Source organism: Gadus chalcogrammus, chromosome 11 (assembly GCF_026213295.1).
Source record: "Gadus chalcogrammus isolate NIFS_2021 chromosome 11, NIFS_Gcha_1.0, whole genome shotgun sequence".
In the NCBI taxonomy this organism is placed as follows: domain Eukaryota; kingdom Metazoa; phylum Chordata; class Actinopteri; order Gadiformes; family Gadidae; genus Gadus; species Gadus chalcogrammus.
In genome coordinates this window covers 6304631-6320272 of record NC_079422.1, presented here as the reverse complement: position 1 = coordinate 6320272, position 15642 = coordinate 6304631, and the positions used below count along the sequence as shown (strand labels likewise).

Here is a 15642-nt window from a genome sequence, read left to right as displayed (position 1 = left end):
TTGTTGATGTGAATCAACCAATGAAAGGGTGTCTCTGGTCATTTCTCCTGAAATACAACTTTGTGGTCGATTCTTTGCGTCTTTAACTGCAAGCTTTCTCGGCATAACCTTTACACTCGATCACGACCGATTACCTCATAGCTGAGATCCATGTTAAGGTTATCCCATTAATATTTACCCAATCCAATAGTTTATATTCACTTCAAGTACCTTAAATTAGTGAAAGAAGCATGTTTTACTATCCTACTGCCTTGCAGCGCCACACAGGCTGCTTCACTACCATCTGGTGAGCGGATCCTTTATCCTTTTATTCTTTATTGAACCAACTCTTTACATGTCGCGGGGATAACAATTGTGCATTCATTTATCATCATTGCTGTTTAAAATCTTTAGTTCGTCGTTTTTGTCGGGTTAAATCACTGTGGCCAGAAAGTAATTTAGTTAGACGCCTGACCGCCAATACTCGTGGAGACATAACAATGAGAGAACCTATGCTGTCGGCTCCTTTGAAGTGTTCCTCAGCGCTGCAACCAGGGTTGCCAGATTGGGCGGTAAATCTGGCCCAATCTGGCAAAACTGATCAGAACCATGGACAACGGTTCAGGAACACTCTGAATTACGTTTGATCATATACGATCGACTGCATCCTCTGCAGGCTTGCTGCTACAAAGGGGATTAAATTGTCGCGACGGGAGTTTTTAAAAGTCAACGTAAAAAGAACATGGTAAGATATTTTTTTATATACTTTTTTTTTTCTTCTACAACTACCACCCGTAACGTAAAGTTTCATCAAGCCATTTGCTCCCACAGCGAAGACATCATGGACTACGTGCTGGTCCGGATGCCGCCCCCTCAGTCGGGTCTGCCCCGCCCCCGCTTCTCCCTCTACCTGTCCTCCCAGCTCCAGTACGGCGTGGTGGTCGTCTATCACCACCAGTGTGGCCTCCTACTGGGTAGGGCGAACCACAGAGACCGTTGGCTATACTGTGTATAATATATGATATGAATATGATATTGATGTCACGTTATAGACCGTGTTGCCTGAAGCATTGTTTTGTGCGTATCCGTGCTTTTAGATGAAATACAAACTACTCTGGAGAGATTGAACAAACAGAAGGCACCGAAATCGATCAACTTGAATGACAAAGATAGGTAGCCTACTTATACCACGCACACAAATTTAATCCATAATGTGTGCAACCCAAAAGCGCTCAAAATGTTTGTTCATCATCTGACAAATGATGACTGTCCCTTCCAGACCCGAGCTTCTCCTCCCTGATGCTCTGCTCCTCCTGCATGAGACAGAGGGGGCCAAGGACCCCCTCTTTGGTGTGATGATCTCTGGAGAGGCCGTGCCCAGCCCCCGCACATTGACACAGGTAGCAAGCACACCTGGTCTAGTGGTGGGGGTTTGCTCCAAGCCAGAATGTTCTGGGTCCAAACCAAATGTCCCCCTGTAGGACATTAGGGATATATCCATAGCTACCCTTAGCAACAGAACTAACACTATAAACATTATGACAACTTCATTTGTAGTGTTGATATGATGCCTTTCAGATGACTTTCCACGTTTAATATCACCCATAAAAGAAAGATTATCTTTCCCTCTGCTTGTCATGTGACCGGTCCCTCCCCAGATGAGTGATAGGTTTGCGCTTTCTCAGCCATCCAGCAGTCCTAGCACCCGCACACCGAGCAGTAAGGTCCTTCTCACACACACTTCACACTGGGGGTCCTTGGGGCCCACGGCTTACTTTGACCTCTTGTGTTACTCCATTACTTCACAGACCGGACTGCCACTCCAGAGTCCATCACTCTGAGAGAGAGACAGCCCGTCACTATACCATCCGCAGAGGTACACACACACACACACACACACACACACACACACACACACACACACACACACACACACCCACGCGCGCGTGTCCATAGCTTGGTCTTGCTTGTTGGTGTTTCCCTAACCTCGATGCCCACCTTGCCTGTCTGTGTGTGGTCTCCTGGTAGTTTGAGGGGCTGGAGCTTCCCGATCATGATGCAGGGATGATCGAGTTCCTCCTGGCCCAGGACGAATACTTCCCCGAGGGTGAGTGACGGCTGGACAGATGCTTCTTCCATCCTCATCGCACTACAATACAACACGAGAGTTCCAAGCCTAAAGACTTAAGTGAGTAAAGTTAAGTTAAACCCTTTCCTTTGCTCTTCTGTATATATGAGAAGGCAGAGAGATAGAGTTGGAGAGAGCAGAAGAGGTCGCAGAGAGAGACAGAAGCAGAGAGACCACAGGCTTCACTGGACCGTAGGTCTTTTCAATTTGAGGTTCATGAAATGAAAATGTCACAAGGAAAGGAAAGTGTGGTGAAGTGTAGTGGCTGCGGCATGCAACTCCCAGTCCAAGTTACTGGGATGGCTCCTGGATGTCAACGGCCTGCTTCTTGTCGTTTTTATTAGTTTTCAGTGTCCGTTTTAATCCAAATTTGTAATTGGGATATTCGCTAGGGCGAGATTCTTAGTCCTCAGAAAAAGTATTTCTGATAAAAATGACCTAAAAAAAAAAAAATGTAGACATATTTATTTACTACGGACAGATGGACAACCATCCACAAAAGACTAATTGACAAACACAATACAGTTTCTATCAGTTTTTATTGTCTCATTTCTATTGCGATGATAATGTTTTTTCACACCTGCTTTTCCTGTATTTCGTTAGTTTTTATTAACCCTTTTTGTGTGTTACATGCTTAGACCCCTTTTTATTGTGCACATCTATTTTCATTAATCAAAATTCGGTCAAGGTGACTAGACTTTGAGTAGCAGTGCATCTCTCATGCTGCTCCAGGTTACAGCCCACCATGATTGCTAGTGAAGACGCCACACTACTGCCACAGGAGGACTTTAGCCCAGGACCCTGGCCCCCCACAGGGGAAGTGACGCCGTTGGCTTCCGCTCGGATGCCCTCTCTTCCTGGGGCCGAAGAGCTGGAAACACTTATAAGAATACGAAGTCCCACTTTGGAGGTATGCGTTGGACATAATGCTAAAGTTTGTGGAGAGAGAGAGAGAGAGAGAGAGAGAGAGAGAGAGAGAGAGAGAGAGAGAGAGAGAGAGTGTGTGTTTGTGTGTCTAGGTTGGTTGTGGGATTGAAGAGTCTTTCATATAAACGATGGACCAATATTCTTATCTTTATCTTATGTTTGTCTGCTCTCCTTTCCTCTCTTCTCCTCCTCTCCTCTGGTCCTCTACCATCCTCTCTCCTCTCCTATCCTCTCCTCTGGTCCTCTTCTCTCCTCTCCTGTCCATTCATTTCCTCTCCTCTCCTTTCCTCTCCTCTGGTCCCTTACCGCCTTCTCTCCTCTCCTCTGTTCCTCTCCTCTCCTCTCCTCTCCTCTCCTCTCCTCTCCTCTTCTCTCCTCTGTTCCTCTCCTCTGTTCCTCTCCTCTCCTCTCGCCACTTCCATCTTCTCTCCTCTCCTCTGGCCCTCCCCTCTTCTCTCCTCTCCTCTGGTCCATAAAGGTCCCGAGGAAGAGGAGGGCTCGGAGGAGGGGGCAGCTCCTCTTCTTCGACCCGGAAACCCAGCTGAGCCAGGAGGAGCTGCAGCGGTGCATCGAAGACCCCATGACGGAGACGGAGATCATCCCACTGGCCCCGGACCCCACTCACAGGAGGCTGTCTGCGGCCTACCTGCTGACAGAGCCCTGCAACGGTAGGTCCCCCCCCCCCCCCCCCCCAATGGTGTGCCCCCAACCGGCCATGATGAGAGTAGAATCAAGTAGGAAGATGGGTCTGTACACTTCACTCACAAACAGTAAAGTCGGAGAGTGACCTATTCGTTGAGAAAAGAAACGCACTCGACAGCTTTTATTAGTTGTAATATCGACATTCAGGCATGTGTGGCCCCAGTGACTAGGATGGATGAATGGTTGGATCTAATAACTTCATTTTGTCTAGAATATGTATATATACATTTATATTGATAAAGTATATCCAGTAAATAATGTCATTTTAACACATAGTAAAAAATGGTATCATTAAATAACAACAGGTATACTGTGTGCTGTTGCTGCCTGCAATAGCACTGGTGCTGTTTATTTATTAGACAGGTTGCAGGTCTCTTCCTTGTGAAGCGGTGCTGTATATCCTCCTGTCAGCACTAAGTGGTTTATGAGTGTCTTACAGGAAGAGCTCAGCATAAGAGAGGCAGCAGCCTTCTCCATAATGTTGTTATAAAGCCACATTCAGGGATGTTCCAATTCAAGTTCTGATACAGACATTGCTGTATGAGAGTATTACTCTGCAACAATTTTTTTCTTTTTGCATTTGACACTGTGGACTTAATATATCTTGAGTATATTGAGTATACCATATTCTGACAACATTTATAAAAGGGGTGTTTTCTCAGTTGGTAGTAGACACAACATGGACGATGTGTCTTTCTGCCACTCTGAAAGGACTCTCTGCCCATCACTAACATAATCATTATTCAGGCCTTTCACTTCAACCCTGAGACCAGACCTTTACTTCCCTCACAACCCGATGAACCTAACCTTTCACCTGGCCTTTTCTCATCCCGCAGTCTTGCCGGAGGCGATACTGCGGCTATGGAGACAGGCTGCGACCCTCACCCCGTTGGGCCCGGACCTGCAGGCGGGCCCGAGGGGGGCAGGGTCCACCGACTCGGAGATAGGCCAAGAGGCCCAGAGAGAGCGGGACACACAGGACATACAGGAGCTGCAGTCCATGGAGGTGGGCTGTGTATGGGGTTTCTGGTGGTGGAGATGAGGAATGTGGTGGTGGTGCCGATGAAGCAGAATGTGGTGGTGGTGGAGATGAAGCAGAATGTGGTGGTGGTGGTGGAGATGAAGCAGAATGTGGTGGTGGTGGTGGTGGAGATGAAGCAGAATGTGGTGGTGGTGGTGGAGATGAAGCAGACTGTGGTGGTGGTGGTGCAGATTAGGCAGAATGTGGTGGTGGTGGTGGTGGTGGTGGTGTTGGTGTTGTTGGAGATGAGGTAGAATGTGGTGGTGGTGGTGGTGGGGTTGGAGATGAGGCAGACTGTGGTGGTGGTGGTGAGGGTGGTGGTGTTGGGGATGAGGCAGACTGTGGTCGTGTTAGTGGTGTTGGGTCATTTGTCGAAGGCTTGTTCCCTACAAAGTTTGATGTTAACCACGTGTCCGATCTGTTTATTTGTGTGCCTGTCTGTCTCACTATCAAGAAATTGAGAGCAACGGCACACTCCCCCACGTCATTATCTGATATATCCGGTAAGAATATAAAGACATTGCATTAACACACAACACGCGATGGCTGCCTAGTAACAACCAATGTACATAACAAATACACTTATATGCGTATAGACTAATGAGGTGTGTGTGTGTGTGTGTGTGTGTGTGTGTGTGTGTGTGTGTGTGTGTGTGTGTGTGTGTGTGTGTGTGTGTGTGTGTGTGTGTGTGTCCTCCAGGCCAGTCCATACACCCTCTAGAGACCTCAGACAAGGCACTGAGCAGAGAGACAACACCCCATGTAACACCTGAGATGAAAGGGTGAGTGACAAACGGAGAGGAGAGTTATATGTTTACACACACACACACACACACACACACACACACACACACACACACACACACACACACACACACACACACACACACACACACACACACACACACACACACACACACACACACACACACACACACACACACTCCATATAATATGGTCTCTAAAATGCCTAATGCTTTAGAGTGTGTGTGTGTGTGTGTGGGTGTGTGTGTGTGCAGACTGGCGGGCATCCCAGAGGAAGTCGACATGGAGGTTGGTGATCCGAGCTTCTCTGTGGATCTCCCAGGGTAAAGAACCTTCCTTCAATGCTGCTCATAACTCCCGGTGAAGCTTACTGGAGCTTGTTATACAGTATATATACATCTTTATAAAAACACACACAGTATCAGCTCCAGCATCCTCTGTTTGCTTCAACTGGACTGGTTGAAACGATTATATAAATCGTGCCAAAATGTAAGAGGACCATCAGTAAGTTGACCATGGTTTGTGCCCGTGCATGTAGACTATTGGACGATGAGGAAGAGTCGTCGCTGCTCTTCCACTCGCTGATCCCCCCCCTGGCCGACCGCAAGGCCGTGAGCTCCTTCTTCTGGAGCCTGCTGGGTAAGAGGGCAATAGAGGGCACTGTTCAGCCAATCACCTCCCACCTCCCACCTTCAGCACTCAATCAATCTGCACCTCTTCCAGCCGTTCAGGGGTTGATTGGTTGGTATGTGCAATCTATATATATATATATATACACATGTATGTATATATATATTTGTATACGTATATATGAATGTACTGAACTGAGGGTACAAGCCACACATTTAACATTGTTTCATGTTAATCAAAACATATTTTGTGTGTGTGTGTGTGTGCCTCTTTATGTCTGCAGAGAATGTAGCAGCCAAGAAACTGAGTGTGGAACAAGATGAGCCCTACAGCGGCATCACAATATCACGTGGACCCAACTATGAGGCGCCATTTTACTTTTATAAAACTGACCATCCAGACACTGCATAGCACGTACACCGGTTACATAGTGGACTGTGTGGTACGCCATAGATTGTGTTTCATTGTTGTATTGCAGAAGTTTAGGATCGATCTCTGATCCATTTTATATTGATAATTGTTAATCATAAGCAATACACAAAGTAAAAAGTTAAAAAATATCTATATATATATATACAATATCATTTTAATGGGAAGCACGTTTTCACTTGTTCTATGAAATATTTGTTTATTTGTAAATGAATGTATGTTATTTCATTTCAGCATTCTAAAATATATATATGATAACGGTTTTACTCTTATGACATTTGTATTTTTAAAAGGATATTTGTTACATTTGATTGTTATTTAATCATACAATTTTAATATATATTTAAAATGTTTCTAATGACTGCTTGCTGTTATTTAAAATGTGAATTTATAAATGAGTTATTGATGTTATTTTAAAGCGTATTTATGTTCAATTTCTTCTTGTCCTGACAAACGGTTCCAGTGAAGCTGTATGAGCGCAGGCTTTTTAATAAACATCTTTGGTTCCTGTACGATGAGTTGCGATTAATATTTCCAGCATCAAAACACATGAAAGGCAGCGCAGGTGTGTGAAAACACAATGTTAACATTCAAGGGGGTGCTACGGGTGAAGAGGGTGAAACAGGATCCATGTACACCCCAGCACCCTTCACCCCTCCCCACCCTGCAGCGTGTCCCTCCACCCTGCTCCTTCGTACTGCTCTCAAGACTCTCTCAGGGGGTTTTAGGTTATTCTTGGTGCTCGGCCTGTCCCTCTACCTCCCTCCCTCTCCTGTCCCTCTCTCTCTCTGCCCCCTCTCACTGTGGATCTTCGCTGTCCTCTCAGTTTTGCTTGTGTGTCTGTGTGTGTGTCTGTCGTTTTATCCTCTGCACTTTCTGTACCGCTTGCGATGCTTACCTGCTTTACGGCCTGACTTGGAAGAACACTTTTCTTTTCTTTTTTTGCCTCTCAAGCCTAATTTTGCCCACTGTTTTTTTTGTATCCATTGCTACATATTTCTGATGACCTCACCTCAAGATATCTTCCACTGGGACCCAAGAGTCCTTTTAGTCCACTCGTTATAGTTTTCTTCTTAGGGGGCTTCTCGCTTTGTTCGAGCCTCTCCTTCTGTCTCTTCCTGTACTGTCAGCCGCTGCCACAGCTTTACCTGCCTTCCCTCCCTTTCTCCCTGCCTGTCTCCCTCACTTGTCTCCTCTCTTCCTCCTCTCTCCATTATCATTGTTGAGTTATCTCTCGCTCTCACTGGCTGCCTACCTCATTGTCTGACTCTGCGTTATGGGGAAGACAGAAATGCTTTCTCTTTACAAGGGCTTCCTGGACTGCATCTGCCTCTGCCTGTCTGTGAGTATTTCCATCTTCTCCGAAGTTTGCGTGTTTTTTGTGGTTGTACTACTCTTGTCCTCCTCTGTGAAATGTGACCAATCTTATCTTAGACCCGTCCTGGATTGAGTTCCTGCTGACTTCATGCTATGCTTAGTACTATTACCTCACTGATTTAATAAACATATTTGGTTTCCAACTTTCGGCAAAGTGTCTGGAAACTAAATCAGGCGATAAACCAACGTGCATGGGTCTCCGCTTACATGCTTGTAAAGCTGGCGTTGTTTGCATGTATGTGCTGCCTAGACGTGTGTTTGTGTGATAGGTGTCTCTATCTCCACACGCAGAGCTTTATATGTAAACATGCGTGTGTGTAGTGCAACACGTGCACTGTGCTGTTGAGATCTGCCGTATCATCTGGCCACAGTCCCGCTCTGCAGTAAGTGCAGCCTCAGCCCTCCTCAGGCCTTCTGATATTAATAACAGTCTCAGAATGCAGATGGAATCAGATCCTCCAGCAGCAGTCACTTGACATTTCTTATTAACCCCCTGTACAAGAAGCCCCTGTACCACCACTTAACCCCATTTAGTGACTATACACTCATAAACTCAAAATAAACTCATAAACGGTTAATGAAGGCCATGTTTGTTTCTGCAATTGTGTGTGTGTGTGTGTGCACGTGTGCGTGCGTGTGGAACTGCACATGTTTGTGCACGTGTCCAGTGTTTGGTTGTATGGTTAGCAGGAGGTCAGCCCCACTGGCTGACCTTTGCCCATCGCACTAGACCCTGGGTTCAGGGGTCATTGGGTAGCAGGCATTATCCGCTCTGTGTTATGATGTTCTCCCTGTCTCCTCCACCCCGTCTCAGCGGAGAAGCAGTGAGGAGAAACAGGCCAAGAAGGGGAAGGACACAGAGAACGGACACCTCATTTACAAGCCTGGAGACGTCCTCCAAGACAGATGTGAGTCTCCTAAAGCCTTGCTTCTGATGCATTGCTGTAGCCCTGGGTTTAACCTCACCAGCACCTCTCCCACCTCAACAGATGAGATCGTCAACACCTTAGGAGAGGGAACGTTTGGGAAGGTGGTGCAATGTGTGGACAACGGCCGGTAATGTCCCCCTCCTCTGTTCATACAGATACAATTAAAATGCATATTAATGCAATGAATACAATATCAAGTGATTAAAATGTATCCCCCATACTCTTTCATTCTTTTATTTACTGAGCACATAGAGGTGGGACACACACCGCACTGAAGATCATCAAGAACCTGCAGAAGTACAGAGAGGCGGCCAAGCTGGAGATCACGGTACTAGAGACCATCAGCCAGAAGGACCCACACAACAGGCAGTGAGTGGAGGCTCGGTCTGGACGGTGGAGCCAACACACCGGAGGGATCATGTGTGGTGGATGGCTTCTATACCTTCATGTCCCCATAAAGTCCTCTACATCTTCAGTCATTCACACAGACACACACACACCTTCTTGTCCTCAGACTTTGTGTCCAGATGCTGGACTGGTTCCACTATGGCGGCCACGTCTGCATCTCCTTCGAGCTGCTGGCGCTCAGCACCTTTGACTTCCTGAAGAAGAACAACTTCCTGCCGTACCCCGTCCACCAGATCCGGCAGATGGCCCATCAAATCTGCAGCGCTGTCAAATGTGTGTGAGCAAAACCTCACCTCACCTTGTTGCTTACACCCTGAGAACCAATGTCAGCACTGAGAACCTACTGGCTGCAGTTCAGCCAGCTCTAGTGTTACCAAGGGCTTTCACACCTCGGCTTTGGTGAAGGCCTGCTCATTTTCAGATTTGAGCCTGCGTGTTTGTTACTTTGAATTGCATTGGAGAAAATCTGACCTAGAAAGTGTGTTATATATATAAATAGTGTTAAGTGTCCTTGGGCCTGGGTATTCAACCAGCTGTTCATTCAAACGCTACTCAACTGTGTGGTGCCCAGGTCCAAAGGCTTGTTTACTGTGTGAGTGTGGCGCATGCAGAGTTTCATAAACAGACACAAACAAATTACCAAAAGCTCAGTGTCATTGAGTCATTTGAGATGATGTCTGATTTGATATATAATGCCCGATTTTACACTGCGGCTCAGTCCGTGTATTTATTCGCCGAACAACATTGAAATTTGTTATTTTGTCATTTGTGTGGCACTCGTACCAGCGGAGGGCGATGGCCGACCCACCTAACGCTTCTCTTTTTGTACTTTGTCCCCTCTGCCCCCCTGCTCCCTTCACTCTCTATACACTGCAGTTCTACATGACAATCAGCTGACTCACACAGACTTAAAGCCAGAAAACATCCTCTTTGTTAACTCCGACTACAACGTCATATACAACGCTGTCCAGGTGAGAGAGAGAGAGAGAGAGAGAGAGAGAGAGAGAGAGAGATGTTGGCATGTTGTGGATGTTAGCATGTTGTCACATGGTTCCCACCGCGCAGAAGTGTGACGAGCGGAGGATCAAGGACACGGCCGTGCGCCTGGTGGACTTCGGCAGCGCCACCTTCGACCACGAGCACCACTCCGTAGTCATCTCCACGCGGCACTACCGTGCCCCCGAGGTCATCCTTGGTGAGAGATGTTGACAGGGTCGGGGCGAAATGTCAGCCCTCAGCCCCCTTATTTTTTAAAGCTTTGGTTACCGCCCGTCCTCCCCCTTCCTCCCCCTTCCTCCCCTCCCTCTGTCCCTCCCCTCCCACCTCCTCTTGGTCTCTCTCACACCCCCTTATCCCCCCCCCCCCCCCCAGAGCTGGGCTGGGGTCACCCCTGTGACGTCTGGAGCATCGGCTGCATCCTGCTGGAGTACTACGTGGGCGCCACGCTGTTCCAGGTGAACCCCGGGTTTGAGTCCGTCGTCTGGCTGGTGACATGCGTTGTGTTGGGTTGTGTCTAGCGCGTCCTTACTGGGATTCTCTCCTCACTGCGGCCCTCACTGACTCTTTCCAACCGCATGGACGGTTTGTTTTTAAGACTCACGACAACAAGGAGCACCTGGCCATGATGCAGCGACTACAGGGACCCCTCCCCCAGAGGATGGTCCGCTTGAGCAGGTGACGCGCACGCATGCACACACACACACACACACACACACACACAAACACACACACGCACGCACGCACGCACGCACGCACGCACGCACGCACGCACAGACATGCATGTAAACACAGACACAGACACACAGACATGCACCATGCCCACCCACCCAAGAGCTAAAATGTTTGAGTTTCACTTTCGTCAGACTGCTGTTTGTCTACCAGTCTTTCTACCGTTGTATCTACCAGTGCTTCTACCAGTTTATCTACCAGTGTATCTACCGGTGCTTCTACCGTTGTATCTACCAGTGCTTCTACCAGAGCATCTACCAGTGTATCTAGTAGTGCATCTACCAGTGCCTCTACCAGTGAATCTACCACTGCCTCTACCACTGCCTCTACCAGTGCATCTACCAGTGCATCTACCAGTGCATCTACCAGTGTATCTACCAGTGCTTCTACCAGTGCATCTACCAGTGCATTTATCAGTGCATATTCCAGTGCATCTACCAGTGCATCTACCAGTGCATCTACCAGTGTATCTACCAGATGTCACACAAGCCAGCAAGAGCCAACCTATTTCTTTCATTTTATGGAGAGTAGTTTAGTCTCAAGCTTGTCCAATGTCCAGCCTTAAGAACAAGGCCCATCTGAAGTACAGTTTTCAGCAAGCTATTTTCTAGTTATTTAGTCATATAAACTAAAAAATTCATTTCAAAGTGTTGCACCATTGTGCAATGTTTAATATATTTGGTATGGGCCGATTATATTGTAAATAATGTATCCATACAAAACACACAAACCCAGTTATAATTCACATTGGTGCTATCAGGTCTGATGGCCCTTGAAGGCTCCTCTTTTAGAGGAGAGAACTGCAGACTTCATCTTGCGGCTGTTTTATCTGGCGCAAATGGGGGATGCCTCTTTTGTCCTATATGTCATTTACGCACGGTTGTAGTGGATCCCACACACACTTCAAACACACCAAAAGAAAATACTAAACCCTAAATCTATACTCCATTAATGCCTCGTTATTTCTTCCCAGAAAGCAGAAGTATTTCTGCCATGGACGTCTGGATTGGAACGAGCACTCCAGGGCCGGGCTTTACGTCCAGACCAGATGCAAACCCCTGAGGGTGAGGCCAGGGGGAGGCTTTGTGGGCCGTCCTGCTCTGTGTGTGTAGGGCAGGGTGAGGAGGAGGGGGCTTGGCTCTGGGGACAAGATTGGAAGACAGGTGAGTTAGTGGCAGGTGCGGTCAATGCACTGATCAAGGGTCTTCCAACCACAGCCTCAGCACCAAACCCCCCACCTCATCTCCACACTATAATGAAACATTGGCAGACATATTTGATGCTGACTCACAGCCTCTCCTCTGACCTGTCCTCCAGAGCTACCTGAAGGCCAAGGCCATGGACCACTACCAGCTGCTGGACCTGCTGGAGAAGATGCTGCAGTACGAGCCCTCTGACCGCCTCTCCCTCTCCTCCGCTCTGTCTCACCCCTTCTTCCTCCCCCCCGTCCCCCAGCACAGATACAGCCAGCTTTGGGGGGGAGCGGTGGTGGCCCCATCTCCCCTCCCCAACACACTCCCCCTGGAGGCCCAGGGGGCGGAGCCCTGCATCCCCTGGGAAGCCTTATATTTATATCAATGATCAGGTCGTCATTGAGTATCGCGCCTCCTTCTGAGAATCCCTGGGTTCACTTCTCTACTTCAGCTGCTTTCAATTCAAAACTATTACTGTGAAACAGATCGTCTGGTCACAGGGCTTGAGGTTTTGTTTGGATATTGTTTTGGAAATGGTAACCTGCTCTATCAATGAAAAAGGCTTTGCTTCTCCCCACATCTTTGATTGACAGTATCTCCAGCCAATCAGAGAGGCCTAGTGGTGTAGGATAGTCAGGTATTCTTGCCTTTTACCTGTGTAGGGATTTCCACATATCAGTGTTATAAGCATCTGTTACCCGTTACATAAATGCCAAAGAGATAAAGTAAAGAATGGAAGGCGATTATTCAACAAAGCCTTCTCAACCTTTTGTATTATTGCACCTGTTTCCTGTGTATATTTTTTATTTAATTATTTCTTAGCTGTTTTATAAAATGACCTATTGTGATGTTTTTACGTATATGACGATCCCTGCGTCCATTGATTGGTCTGGGGTCTCTATACACGCTGTGGTGGTGCTCCACAGCCTGTCTCTTGGCAGGGCTCTGGTAGAATGCAGCTAAGAGGGAGCACCGCCAAAAATCTCCACCACTATATCTCTCTACTCTGCCTGGGCAGAGGTGAAGACTTGTTATTAGTGTGTGAATGCCCAAAGCATGCGCGCGTGCGTGGGTGTGTGCGTGTGTGCGTGCTTGTGTCTGTGTGTGTGTGAATCTAAAATTAACCCCACACTAAAACCAAAATGTGCAGGTGTTAATGAGTAAGGATGAGGTTAGAGTAAAGGGAAGGTAGGGGAGTGTATCTGGTTTTATAGAGTTGAAGGGCTGTGTTACAAATACCAACCCCAAAACGTGCATTTGGTTGCCATATTATTATTCTATAGAGCTCTATGTTGTTCAGTTGTTGGGTTTTACTTTCACTTTCAGCAACCGGTTATCTATTTGAGCAGAATGAATGGTAATTGAGGTACATATAATTGAGACCATGTAAGGGATGAATCACGACCGAGAGTCCTGTTATTGGAGATAATTGATGTGTTTTTGAGTGTTGAGTGTTCACCACCGCACAATAACTCTCTTCTCCAACGACAGACATTCTGGAGTGCCTTATTCCACTTGAACCTCAGTTACCAACAATGTAAGGCATTACTCACTTTCATCTCTAACGTTATTGGTTTCTATTGACTTTGGTAGTGGTAAATGTTGGATTTGTAGCGCATTGATTTTCTACGGTAAAAAGGCAGCGATGTCCCATTATTAAAAAGGAATGCACACGTTTCAAGCGTAATTGACCAATCAGAAAATAAAATATATTAAAAAATACTGTGGTATGAAAACATTAATTATTTAATTACACTGTTTCCATTTCCATGTATGTGTTTGTGCACACACACACTTACGTTTCAGTGTTCTGTTTACGTTTATAATATGGTCACACGTGGACCCCTTGTGTGGGGTCATATGTCAGCCTACTTGTGAGCGAAATCATGGGGATTAACTTAACAATAGATGGCCCTGTGTGTGTGTGTGTGTGTGTGTGTGTGTGTGTGTGTGTGTGTGTGTGTGTGTGTGTGTGTGTGTGTGTGTGTGTGTGTGTGTGTGTGTGTGTGTGTGTGTGTGTGTGTGTGTGTGTGCGCGTGTGTTTGGGGGGTTGTTTGGGTATGGGATCAATGCCCATGTTTCACGTGCTGAACAGTGCATGCCTTAATTGGATCAGTGGTGGTGTGAGTGACCACTTGCTCTCTCAAACACACACACACACACACACACACACACACACACACACACACACACACACACACACACACACACACACACACACACACACACACACACACACAAACCATTGCTGCTTATCTTGTATCAAGTCTTTTTAATTTATATAACACTGTTGTGATTTAGATTGAGGAATACAACTGCAGATTATTTTAGATTAAAAAAAAACTGAATTTATTATATTCCCTTCCACTTTTTTCATCTTTTTGACTTATCAACCCAGCAGTATCAGTTCAACACCGCGTCTGAATCCTCCGCTGGGGAGCTCTGCTGCTGTGGTCGCGTAGTAAACTGAACCCAGCGCTGTCGTGGGAGGGAGTTATTTGGCAGTGAAGACAGGGAAGGGTGATCTTGTTAAGCCATTAATGTGTCCTCACCTGACACAAACCAAGGCTGTGAGCTGTGGAGGGGCCCGCTGGGGACACAGTCTCAATTGTTGCATTGTGCGAGTGTGTGCCCTCGTGCGTGCATGTGTGTAGGTGTTTATGAACACACAGAACGGGGCATGGCAGTGGACCGAGCGGGGGGTGGAGATGTCCGGAGAACTGAATCAATGTAACCACAACATGCCGTGGGAGGAGATGCATGTTTTTGTGGCGGGGATGAAGGAGAGTGACCATGACATTCTCTCGAGTGCAGCTCATGATGCTCCAGGTGTTCCTGTCTAACACACACACTGCTCAGCGACCACACACGGCTCGTGCTATGATGGGAATTAATAACATGGGGCTTGCCTCTGGGGGCCGTGTCATGGCTTGTGGTTAGCAGCAGAGCAGTCCTGTTACCTGTCCTGCAGAGAACAGGCCTTATTCATAACAGCGGGATTACGTCATCAGTTCAACCACCAGCCTTAGTGTTTAGAGCCAAGATGGCCGCTAGGTCAATAAGGCCCATAGGCAGACGAGACAACTATTTCTCACTTTATCCTCTTCCTTTCCTAGACCTGTTCTGCACCTCTTTTTCCCCTCATCATCCTCATCATCTCATCATCCCGGTCTTTCAATTGATTTATTTCTGGAACGACCGGAAAACATAAACTGACTCATCAGAGAAGGTGAATGAGGGCCATAAAAATGACCACCCCCATTCCCACACACCCTAAATAGACTTTAACGACTGACTTTATGTCAGGTCTCATCGCTGCTAGTCAACACTGAGGCCTCTTGCTGTTGCACTTTTACTGGGTTCCTGGGTGAAGCTTAAAATATCAAACGGCCCATCTATTCATCCTGATTATTTAATCGTGTGCTT

At 47.0% G+C, this 15642-nt stretch overlaps 2 protein-coding genes across 4 annotated transcripts; both read left to right on the top strand.

Annotated features, from left to right (window-relative positions):
• The first annotated feature begins 9 nt into the window (after nucleotides 1-9).
• LOC130391960 (meiotic recombination protein REC8 homolog) lies at nucleotides 10-6744 on the top strand. The gene is made up of 17 exons (XM_056602336.1): nucleotides 10-286; nucleotides 656-724; nucleotides 811-953; nucleotides 1077-1152; nucleotides 1259-1379; nucleotides 1638-1698; nucleotides 1788-1855; nucleotides 2008-2086; nucleotides 2221-2299; nucleotides 2840-3017; nucleotides 3513-3702; nucleotides 4573-4742; nucleotides 5212-5260; nucleotides 5458-5539; nucleotides 5777-5845; nucleotides 6061-6161; nucleotides 6436-6744. Exons 1-17 carry the CDS (start codon nucleotides 231-233, stop codon nucleotides 6561-6563), a joined length of 1719 nt encoding a protein of 572 aa, XP_056458311.1. The 5' UTR covers nucleotides 10-230; the 3' UTR covers nucleotides 6564-6744.
• Nucleotides 6745-7833: 1089 nt separating this feature from the next.
• LOC130391974 (dual specificity protein kinase CLK2-like) lies at nucleotides 7834-14137 on the top strand. 3 transcript variants are annotated; one of them, XM_056602356.1, is made up of 11 exons: nucleotides 7834-7923; nucleotides 8773-8866; nucleotides 8948-9014; nucleotides 9140-9256; nucleotides 9402-9568; nucleotides 10172-10266; nucleotides 10361-10490; nucleotides 10667-10749; nucleotides 10890-10969; nucleotides 11997-12087; nucleotides 12341-14137. In XM_056602356.1, exons 1-11 carry the CDS (start codon nucleotides 7858-7860, stop codon nucleotides 12602-12604), a joined length of 1254 nt encoding a protein of 417 aa, XP_056458331.1. In that variant the 5' UTR covers nucleotides 7834-7857; the 3' UTR covers nucleotides 12605-14137. The 3 variants fall into 3 exon arrangements, with proteins under 3 accessions (XP_056458331.1, XP_056458328.1, XP_056458330.1); XM_056602353.1 differs by lacking the exons at nucleotides 7834-7923; nucleotides 8773-8866 and having other exon boundaries at nucleotides 9133-9256; nucleotides 12341-14136; XM_056602355.1 differs by lacking the exons at nucleotides 7834-7923; nucleotides 8773-8866 and having other exon boundaries at nucleotides 9133-9568; nucleotides 12341-14136.
• The last annotated feature ends 1505 nt before the right edge of the window (nucleotides 14138-15642 follow it).

Excerpts from the sequence above, each read along its gene's own strand:
- LOC130391960 (XM_056602336.1), top strand. The coding sequence starts at position 231 with ATGTTTTACTATCCTACTGCCTTGCAGCGCCACACAGGCTGCTTCACT. Across the intron at positions 287-655 it reads GGCTGCTTCACTACCATCTG|GCTTGCTGCTACAAAGGGGA; the intron begins GTGAGCGGATCC and ends CATCCTCTGCAG. Across the intron at positions 6,162-6,435 it reads CTTCTTCTGGAGCCTGCTGG|AGAATGTAGCAGCCAAGAAA; the intron begins GTAAGAGGGCAA and ends TTATGTCTGCAG.
- LOC130391974 (XM_056602356.1), top strand. The coding sequence starts at position 7,858 with ATGGGGAAGACAGAAATGCTTTCTCTTTACAAGGGCTTCCTGGACTGC. Across the intron at positions 9,569-10,171 it reads AATCTGCAGCGCTGTCAAAT|TTCTACATGACAATCAGCTG; the intron begins GTGTGTGAGCAA and ends TATACACTGCAG. Across the intron at positions 10,970-11,996 it reads AGGATGGTCCGCTTGAGCAG|AAAGCAGAAGTATTTCTGCC; the intron begins GTGACGCGCACG and ends ATTTCTTCCCAG.